At 56.1% G+C, this 10,754-nt stretch overlaps 1 protein-coding gene across 1 annotated transcript; it reads right to left on the minus strand.

Moving 5' to 3' along the window:
* Nucleotides 1-5,916: 5,916 nt before the first annotated feature.
* LOC113888925 (heat shock transcription factor, X-linked member 3-like) lies at nt 5,917-9,938 on the minus strand. Its single transcript, XM_027535869.1, has 2 exons — nt 8,679-9,938; nt 5,917-8,284 (listed from the first exon to the last, which is right to left on the minus strand). Exons 1-2 carry the CDS (start codon nt 9,159-9,161, stop codon nt 7,688-7,690), a joined length of 1,080 nt encoding a protein of 359 aa, XP_027391670.1. The 5' UTR covers nt 9,162-9,938; the 3' UTR covers nt 5,917-7,687.
* Nucleotides 9,939-10,754: the final 816 nt, after the last annotated feature.

Raw genomic sequence — 10,754 nt, forward strand, 5'->3', positions numbered from 1 at the left:
AACAGGAGCAAAGTAGAACCCTCACCAAGCCTCAGAGACCCAGGTGGGGTGGGAGGCAGCACCCCCTGTGGATCGGTCTACACATCTGGGCATGTGAGGAGAACTGGTGCCAGCAGCAGGGATGGGACAGGTGTGGAGAAATGCCATGGAGCAGGGCCTCACAGCTGCCCCCATCAGCAGCCACACATCATAGGTGTCCAGTTCACTGGGCAAGGTCTAGTTCATAACCAGGATGCAGAAAGAACAGCAGCAGCCTACCTACCATTCACAGGACCCTCTCTCATGATCTGAGACCACTACCAGGAGGTTCTGGGGTATATGGAGGTAGCTGATAACCACTCTTGGGGCAAGGATCCGGGCACCAGCATGAGGGAGTTGGGTGTGGTATTCGCTCGGGTCCCTGCAGCACTGAGGCCTCAAATCCAGGAGGCAGCCTCTGCCCCTCAATTCACAGCCGGGAGAGTTCTGCAAGGAGAGAGCATGCTAGAAGGGAAAGTACTGCTCAGAATAACATTCCCACGGCAGCAGTTGCATGGGTGCCTGGCTAATGGGAACCAGTGAGACATCGACCCTGCCTTCCTGGGACTTGGTGACCCTTGGCAGTCCAGACTTGTGCACAGCAGCCACAGCCTGGATGGAAGAACAGGGCAAAGGCTTCAACAGGAAGATGCAGGGTGCCCCAGAACTGCCAGATGAAAGCACGTGACACTCGGGCAGACAGAAAAGGGATGTTACAGCTGTGCTTGGAAGGACAGTAGGTTGTCAGGACAAGAGGAGCCAGCAGTCCAGGGGCAGGAACTGCACGATCTGAAGTGTGGGGTCCCAGATGTACTCTGCACAGAGCCCAGGGCCAGCACAGCCCTCCAGAGTGCTGGGAAATGAGGAAGGAGACCTGGGACCACAGGAAGCCCCCCAGGGCACCATGGATGGGTTGGGGCTTGGGCTCAGCTGTACTTCCCATCCAGGGTTGAGGACAGATGTGTGTGCGGTGTGACACACATCGACAGAATCGATAGTGTGCGCAACACTGGGTGGAAGAGGAGAGACAAGAGGGGTCCAAGCTGGTGGGGGAGCCTAGGCTGACAGCCCTGGCCCCAGGCCATGAGGCCTGAGCTCAACTAGTAGCAGTGGGGACAGGAAGAGGAGCATTTACTGTGATCAGGCACTTGGGAGGCAGGGACACAGCAGCCAGGGCAGCGGTCAGGAGCAGAGTCAGGTGGTTGCCCTGGGTGGGCTGAGCCCCCAGACAAGAGGAAGAGTTCAGGAAACAGTTTTGAAGGCAAAGCTGCCTTTCTCTGAGACATCTCAGGTCCCAGGGGCAGCAGGTAACACAGGGAGGATTTTCTTCCACATCTGCAAAAGAACAGATAGACTGTTGCTCAGCACTGGGCCAGCAGTCCCAGGGTGGCTTGGAGGGGAGACAGCCTGGGTTTTCAGCCCAGAGATGGGGAACTCTGCCCAGAGGTCGTGCCTCTCTCTGCTTCCCTGGCCCCTGAGGTCCACTCTGAAGCTCAGATGCAGTCACTGAAGACACTGGGTCACGGTCACTTTGACTCTCGCCGTTTCTCACGGACTGGACGCCTATGGCAAGGACTCAAAAGGGCACAGTCTGGCCTCTGCCATGAAGCTGGACAGGCCCACTCTCCGTGGGTTTCCTGGGCCCACAGCTCCATCCTTGTCAGTCACGCCCTGCCTCTGGTGGCTCCACCCCACCCAGAGCCACGCCCAAACCCCGCCCCAGCCCCACCCAAGCCCCTTTCTGTCCCAGTCCCGCCCTGCCCCAGCCCTGAGTTGAGTCCTTCTCCAGAATCTCCACCTCAGCTCCGTCTTTCCCACACTCTTCCTCCCACACTGCTCCTCCCACCTCCTCCCCCTCTCTTCCACCAGGCCGCTCACCTCCTGGTCCTCCTCTGGGTCCTGCTTCAGGCTGCTGGTCTCGAGGCTCCTCCCGGCCTGACCTTCCAGGTGCCTCAGAGCGTGACGGATCTTAGTTTGTCTCCTAGCGGACAGGGCCGGTGAGGGAATGCACCTTTGTTCGTACTTGTGTGTCTATGTAACTGCGTGCCTACGTGAGTAAGGGAAGCCATACACACCGGAAATGACAGGTGTCAGTGTTTGTGGGCACGATGCGACTGAAGCCAGCCAGTGCTGTCAGCTGTCTTGGTCCTAGTGGCGGACCACTGTCCTGCCTGGTGGCCGCAGCCCAACCATCCCAAAGTGCCCACGACTCGCTCTGCTTGCAGGAAGGCAGGACCTGCCTCATGCGTAGATGGTACCTCCAGGCAGGGGTTTCCAGGCTCTGGGACTAGGAGCGCCTGCCAGGAGGCCAAGCTGGACCTTCTGGCCCCCTCCACAGCCACAGTAACCCCACCACCACCACTGCTTTCTTTCCACATGTGCATCCAAGCAATGCCCTGGGACACATGGGAAGATGCCCCAGACCTGCCATCCAACCTCTTACCCCGCCCCTGGACTATGACCTAACGCTAGCCCCACCCTCCCGCTGGGAGTCGCCCCCACCCGACCCTGCAGGGCTCAGCTGCTTGTCCCCAGTTCCCCTCCTGGTGGGGCCCAACCAGGAGTCCATGGAGGGCGGCCCACTGACTGTTGCGGCTCCCGGATCCTTCCAGAGTGGCAGTGTGAGGGGAGGAGTCATTTTCTCTTGTTCTTTGCAGGGTCTCCTGGGCTGTAAGTCACAATCACTCCTGGGGTATGGGTTTATGTGCTGCAAACTGAGGCATCGTGGGGTCCCTGTCCCAGCCCGGTGAGGACAGGCCAGCTGCTGTGATGAGCAGAACCCACCCTGAGGGAACCTGCACGTGTGTTTCTCATCAGTTGGGCCCTCCTGGGACCCCGTTGTCTGAGGCCCCTGGTGAGGAGAAGACGGTGGTGGCTTGTTGTCCAAGATTGCTGTATTGTCACTGGTGACTTTCTCCCTGTTCCTCTGGTCCTCGTGCAGGTGAAGATGCCCAGTCAAGCAAGCAGAAGAGTGTTTTCTCCTCTGGCCACCAAGCAGGCACCTTCTGCTTCAGGCCATAGGAGTGCTTGCAGCCACTTCTTGCTCAGGGATTCCACCCACACAGGTGAGATTCAGAGGCTCTCAGGAGGAAGGGGTTGGGTTGGCTGAGATACTGAATGGCACAAACTGGGCAAGCATGGAATCCAGTCACATACCCTAGTAGAAGACATAGCAGTGGCAAAGTCCCAAGGGCCAGCCTTGTAACCAAGCCAGACCCAATGAACAGTGTAACCCTTTGTCACCCAGCACATGGGCAAACGTTGAACCGAATGATGATGCTCGGGACCAGGCAGTGCATGAGGACATGACACCCTTGCCTGTGGTTAGTGGAGTGGAAACGGGAAGCCTTTGTGGAAGGCCGTTTGTTGGCATGTGTCAGCACCTCGGGTGTGTGCCATGTGCACTGGGCCGCCTCCTGCATGGCTCTTCAGTGAGTGTGTGGTCACATCGAGTGGCTATATTGGCAGAATGAGTTTTCCCTTCCCTTCCATCAGGAGGGAAGCATCAGTAAATTGTGGGACCCCCGACAATGGGAGGTGTAAACAGACACCGTGTAAGGGTGAAAACAGACACATGAATTTTGCAGACGTGGAGGAGTGTGCTCGAGGTGCTGGGAGTGGAGAAGCCATCCCCCACTCCCCCCTTACCCCTGTGGAGAGATGTCCCAACAGAGCTGACCCTTTGGCTTCATTTGCCAGCAGTCACTTCAGGATTGCACCGGGTGGCTCATACTAGGAACCGTGTTGGTTCAGGAGGCCCAGCAGCCGAGATAGAGATGTCAGCTGACGTTGGCTCTCATGAGGGCTGTGGAGTCTGTCCTATCTCTCCCCCCTCACTTCCAGGGCATTGCTGGCCTTGGTGGGTGTGTCTGGGCTTGGAGAGCTCCGCCTTCCTCTTCACCCCAGTTTCCCCATGTTCCTGTCTGTCTCTAAATGTGTCCTTTGTATGGGGACAGCCATCCTGTTAGAGGAGGGTCCATCCTAATGAGCTCACTTGACCCCCATCAGCTCTGTGAAGACCTTTCCTTTGTCTGTAAGGTCACACTGAGGTGCGATGTGAGTCCTCACACCCAGCAAAGGGTCTGAGGTAGGAACACACTGGAATGTTCCAAGGATGGAAGGATGGCCTTCATGGCTACCAGAGGTGAATCCAGGGACGAGGAGAGAAGGCCAGTAGGGTAGGAGCCAGATCATGTGGGGTCTTGTGGGCCTGTGAGAACTGTGGCTCTGCTGTGCCAAATGAAGGAAAGGCCCAAAAGGCCCTGGGTTGGGTGCCCCTGGGACCTTGTTCCTGTCCTCATAGCCATGTGGAAATGGAGGCCCCTTGCGAGGTGCTGAGACCCTGCTGACGTTCAGGCTCATGGCTCTGCTCCTCTGCCTCCAGCTCCCTCCAGTGAACGGGGACCCCCCTCCAGGTACAGGGAAAGAAGTGCGAATGGAGATGTGTGTGTTAAGGTTCCCTGCAGTCTATGCCTCAGTGCCACCTCAGCCATTGAATGAGGTGATGGTAACCTAATGTATTATTTGAGGTCTGAATTCTGTGATACCTGAATGGTGCTGTCCCAGGCCCTGGTAATGACATGGAGTGCACCCATCCCATTAGTTCCTGTTCTCCTTTGTTCTTTCTCGAGGCTCTGGGCAGGGGCCGGGGCATCTGCTGACAGTGGAGGCAGTGGTATGGGAAGGGCTAGGAGGAAGGTGGCTCCCAAAGGCATGGGGAAGACACCTGGCAGGGCCATCTGAGGTCCAGGGTGCCCCAGGGCCGAATCCAGATTGGTTAGCATGGATATGCCCTTAGCATCCCTGGGCTAAGATGGGGGATCTGCAGAGCATGGGCAGTGATGGGGTTGTGGAACTGAAGGGTGGGGTGGTGGCAGGGAGTGGGGGAAGCCAAGCCCAGGACAATGCCTGTCTGTGCTGGGAGAGGACCAGAGCCCAGCCTCTGGGCTTTGAAACCAGGGGGCTTGCCCTCCCTCTTCAGTGCTCGCAGGATTTCAGGGCTTTCTGTCTTGGAACTCACCTTGTGCCTCTCTCCCACTGTCCCACCCTCCTTGCTGACCTCCCCACAGACTGCATGTAATGGATGGGTCCTCTGGGTCACCCCCCCCTATCGGTGGACTGTGTGAAGACGAATGGAATGAGCCAGCTCTCTCTGACCCCTGCGTTCTGTGTCAGCAGATTTGGAGGATGCTCGGGCTCGTGGGGCTGAGGTCCAGCCCAGGGCTGTGAGCTTGCAGGCCACTGAATCACACTCCTGACCTTTGTGGTTTTGTGTTTCTGCAGCCACATGAGGCCCTGGGAGCCCTAGGAGCCCTGGGAGATGAAGTTCGGCTATCTGTTCTTCCGAAACCTTATGCGGGTTTCGTTTTAAACAGTGTCAAGAACCTGGAGATGCCATGGTGGCCCATGCTACATGGTCACCGGCACTGTACCCTGGCCATCCACATGGTGTACCAGGACTGGAAAGACTCGGTCTAGTGGGAGCTGCTGGAGCGGAGGCTCAGAATGAGCCCACCCAGATCCAGGCCTTGCCGGGGAAAAGTTCGGCCATGGAGTGATCGTGGGTTAAGTGACACCCTGCCCCCTGATGCCCACATGGGCCCTGGCACTGCCCTGAATCTCAGCTGGGTTGTACTTGTTTGTTTTCTGTTGAACTAGTTGGTGGGGTTGGGCGTGGGGGCTGAGGTTTCTTCAGAGGGACAGCAAGGGTCCATGGGCTGGGAACTGGTGGCACAAGGTGCCTGATCACCACTCTGGGCCTCAGTCCCCTTTTGTGCTTGAGGCAGAGGCGCGTCTAGGACTGCACATGGCACTTGTCTGTGTGTATGTGTGTGTCCCCACATGTGTGTCTGTGTGCCTGGAAGAGACCATGAGAAGCAGTAAAGCACCCAGCCTGGGTTCCATACCCACATTGCCTGAAGCTGGGCCTGAGCAAGTCCCCTGACTCCCCAGGGGTGAGGCCCCACAGCAACACCTGTCTGCTGGTAAATCCCTTGGGGACCTGATGTCTGCTGGCCCCCGCTGGGGCCCTCATGCTCTGTCCCTGTGGCCTGCAGTGGGCAGACTGAAAGCTGCCCATGTCCTGGTGGGTTCCTGGAGCACCAGGCCTCTCCCTTTCATTTCACTCCCTCCCTCGCTTGGTCTCGCCCCAAGTTCCCTTTGCCGAGGTGAGCCCTCAGCCAGAGGACCCAGTTCACCTCAGGTTCCCTCCATGATACAGTCTTAGTCTCAAGAAGGTGCAACTTTGAATGACCTTGTTCTCATTCTGTGTCCTGTCTTGGCACACAGGTCTTGTGGTCATTGGGGGCACTTTGCTGTGCCTAGAAAACCTAGGTCCCAACCAGGTGCAGGAGCTGGAGAATCAAGCCCTGCTACCCGACCTGCAACAGAAGTACATGACTGCGCTGGCCAACCCCCGCTGGCTGCTGCAGCCCATCCCTGGAAGAGGCAGGAAGGGCATCTTCCAGGTGGACATCCCCCAGCACCTGATCCTCTTTGGGCAGGAGGCCTGTCCCGACTGGGCTTTCGAGAGGAAAGTGACCAAGATACCAGCACATGGTGATACCATGCAGTCACCACCATGCTCTGGACTTGCCCATCTGGTTGTGTCTGAATCGGCCCTGCACTGCAGTGCCCAGTTGGTGCGGGGCTGGGGACAGGGACTCCCCTTGCATGATGCTGCTCTGGACTTAGCGAGAGACTCCGGGACTCTGAGCTCTACGAATTGATGGTGTTGCCACTCATTTTGGCCCTGCTGAGTCTGGGTGGTTGAAAGAAATGTGTTGTTAGGAAACTAGTTAGTGTTTTTCCCTCTCTGTTCTGGTCCAAATTCCTAATGTTGGAACAGTGTCCACGGGGTGATAGGGGAAGGCCGGGGGTGGGGCTGAGCATAAGCAGGCAGAGAGGCCTGCAGGCCCAGAAACAGGCCGTGGTTTGTCCTTGCACGTGACACTTGTCCTACTGTAAAGTGTTCCTTGGCTCTCAAATTATGTGTGTTGGACTCAGTGCCTGGCCGCCTCACATCCAAAGATAGGCTTCTAAATACAGCCGTGAGGGCAGAGTGACAAGGGCTGGTGTTCACCTTGTGGAAACCTTGTACTTGTCTTTGGCTTTGGGGTAATGTGTTTGCAAGGCACTTAGTGGCTGGGGTGACCCTGCTTTCCAGTGAGCCTCTTGAGGAAGCCCCTGGATAGGGAGCTGGGATGCTCAGCTGCTGATCAGAAACTTGTGGCATCACTGGGGGATCCTTGAGGAGCCCCTTCTGCTGCAGGGTGTATGACTCATGGGAGGTGAAACACCCAAGGTCAGGAGCCCAGCTGAGCCATCTGCTGAGCAGCAGGCAAGGCCCAGGGACCAGTCCATCCTGGGTTTGCCTCAGCACTCGGCTCATGGATCAGACCATTGGATGAGCCTGTGAAATGCTGCTGTTTCAGATGAAAATGGACCATGGGGACAAGACTGAAGATTGCCTGGGGCATGGGCTTCCAGCCTCTTCTAGCTCACCCTGTGCCATGTGTGAATACAATGGACAGATAGAAAGAACACAGACTCGTAGTTCTCGTTTGATTGTTTATTTACTCCAATGGAGTTTTGCTTGACTTTATTAGAGCCAGAAATCTATTTTTAATTATAAGAGAGTGCTTTTGAGTGTCCCTAGGTATCTGGCAGCTCAGGGATTGGGCTTGTTCTTGAGCTGCTCACAGAGGGCACACTTATAATGTGAGGACTCTCCCTGCTCATCCTCCGCCTCAGGGGCCTCATCTGGTGCCATGACTAAAAGGCCCGCCATCAGGATGGAGTAACAGGTGTTGTACAAAGCCATCACCGATTCGTAATCTGGGTACACCGGGGGGCTCTCGGGCAGTTTCCCTGGGCTGTCCCTTTCAGCAGTAGCCGAGGGCACAGATATGGCATTGCTGGATGTGCCCTCTCCAGCCGCCCTGCTGGGGCTGCCCTGCTCACTGGGGAGATGGTTTTCCCCAGCCCGCCTGGCTACACTGCCCACAGACAGGTCAGAGAACACAAATGAGCACTGGCTGGGGGTTCTGCGAGCAGTTGGCATCCCCTTCTGGACTTTGTTGCCAGCCTTTTGGGTGAACTCGTTGTGGTGGAATTGAGGAGAGTGTCTGGTTGCCACCACTCGCTTCTTTCTCTTTGGAGTTGTTGTGCCAGTGGCAGGCTGAGAAGTTGTTCTGGGGTTGCCTTTCCTCTGGATGTTATGCAGAAGGAGAGGCTTGTCTCTCTGAAAATTGGAGTTTCGATAGATCTGAAAGCAAATGAATCACTTTAGGCATGAGAGGGGAGAAGAGCCCTTCCTCACCACCCTCCTCCCCACAACAGTCCGGGCCGTGCCTAAGTATAAAGACAAGGTCTCTTCATTCCTGGCAGGTTATGAGGCCCTAGCATGTCACTCCCTAGAGCTCCCCCAGGGCCGTCTTCACTTGAGGTGTTACTGGCCCTCCCTGACATCAAGTGGCCCCTCAGTGTCTGGAGTCACCCCCATGGATCCTGTCTAATAGGGGTGGTGGAACACAACAGATCCTGCTTTCTCTTCTTTCCTTAACCACCCTCTCATGAGAACAACATTCTCCTGGGAAATGAAACCCGTCCAGCACTCAGCTCATCTAGTCTAGTCTCCCCAAAAGGGCTTTTTACGTTACCATGAGCTTCTTCCCTGTAGAGTGACTCGAAGGGCGGACTTTCCTGAACCCGTACAGATTCAGTTCACGGATGAAGCTCTTGATGCTGTCTGTCTCGAAGATCTGGTCCATGCCTCTGCGCTGGAGTACCTCTATCTGGAAGAGATCTGCCTCGATGACCACTGTATCTCCCTCATCGTTCCAGTGCACAGAGGTGAAGGCTGCATCCTCCACAATCCTCCAGAGCTTCCTGGGGAAGGACAGCCCAAGGATGGCGTTGTTCTCTTCCTCTTTGGCCATTTCTGGGTTTGGGCCCTGTTGGAGTGGATTGTCATGGAGGCCTGGATCTGGGCTCTTGGGCTGGTCACCCTGCTTCTCCAAAGCCTCTCCTAAATCCAGGTTTGGATCTGGGGAGGAATCACGGGTGTCCCCTGCTGCAGGCTCCCCATCAGTTGATAGGATCAGCAGGGCTGCCCGTGCCTCATGGGAACTCTGACTAGCCATGGAGCCAGTCTAGCTAAGGAGCATTATCTATCCAAGCAGTGAGTGCTCAGGGAAAACGGGCCTCAGACCATGGTCGGGGTGCCCCATAAATACTCTCTGGAGATTCTAGAATCTGGGTCTTGGGACAGGCAGCCAATTAAGTGGTCAGCTTCCTTAACTGTTTCATGATGTCACAGAGGTGATGTGGAGAGGCAGCCCTGGACCTGTGTGGGGGAGGGAGTCTGGGGATGGAGATGGGATCCCCAGCTTGTCTCTTGTCTGAAAGTACAGAAAAGTATTTTTCAGGTTGCCTACAAGGGCTCCCTTCTGCTGCCAGGCACATTGTTTCAGGGGCCAGGCCCTGGCTGGGTTGATAAATGTGTCCCTAACTTCACTCCCCTCACTAACAACATACAGGCCTGTGGCTGGCTTCTGCTGAAGAGCCAGGCCCTAGAGAGTCCTAGGTCTGCTACCACCAAGAGAGATCCCAGGAGTCAGATGGGCCCCTAGTGACTGTCCCTCCCAGAAGATGGGGTCCGTAGCAGGCTGATTTGCCTTACCTGAGTTGGTGGCTCCCCCATCCTTCCCCCTCTTCTAGCTTTGTTATCTTCTGGCTGGTGCTGCTGGTTGGTTGGTCCCGCTCAGTTGGCCCCAAAGTCAGAGTCCTGTTGTCTTGCCCCCACCGCCCCCCAGGTCGAGCTCTCCCCATAGTAGGGCTGTGCTCGAGCACAGTGGAGCGACCTCATATTCCACTTGACTGTTCCCAAGCACCTGAGACACAGATTCCCCAGGATGTCGTATGGGAGGGCAAAGCTAGGTGCTCCGCTGAGCTCACAGCCTCCCGAGCTCTGCCCACCCACAGGTATCATCCCACTGCAGATGATAGACTGTTGTCTTCAGTTTCCAATTTTTCCCATAAACACCACTCTGGTGGCCCTAGAGTATTCACTTTGGGAACACCTGCGTGTGCTTTTCCCATCCCCTTCCCAGAGCCTCAGATTCAGCCTCCCTGCAGGCTGTTTCAAAAGCCCTGTTTCCTTTCCTCAGTGGGGTGGTTGGGCTTCTGCTACCCCTGGTCCTGGCAATCCATGTCCAATTTGGGTCACTTTGGGTACCTTCCCTTTGAAGGACTTGATTGGGGGCTCAAGGTACAGCCAGTTCTGTTGAAAACAGCCACTTCACTGGTCCTCTCCAAGGCCAGCTCTGATCTTCCCCACCCCTGCCCCTGTCCCCACCACCACTGTGGACCTGTTCTCTGTTACCCAGATGGCAGGCCCATCAAATGATTTTATGGGTTAGGTGCTTTTCAAGGGCCCTCCTTTACACACTCACTCCAAGGGACATGTCTAACTTGTTGAGCTAGATGTGACCAAAGGAAACCCCCGTCAACCTGTATTTGAAAAAGTATGAGAATCCGGGTGTGAGACTGGATGAAACCTGAGTGAGTCACCGGTCTTTACCGCATGTGGGCAGTAGAGCAGTGGGTTTGGAGATGCGTGTTCTCTGGTATTTGTGGGCCACTGTTCTTGAAAATCACTGTGTAGGAAACAGACTGGCACCTTGGAAAGGCCCGTATTTGAGGACCCTAGGGCATTGTCTCCCAGTTCTGCCAGT

This window comes from Bos indicus x Bos taurus, unplaced genomic scaffold, assembly GCF_003369695.1.
Source record: "Bos indicus x Bos taurus breed Angus x Brahman F1 hybrid unplaced genomic scaffold, Bos_hybrid_MaternalHap_v2.0 tig00003177_arrow_arrow_obj, whole genome shotgun sequence".
Classification (NCBI taxonomy): Eukaryota; Metazoa; Chordata; class Mammalia; order Artiodactyla; family Bovidae; genus Bos; species Bos indicus x Bos taurus.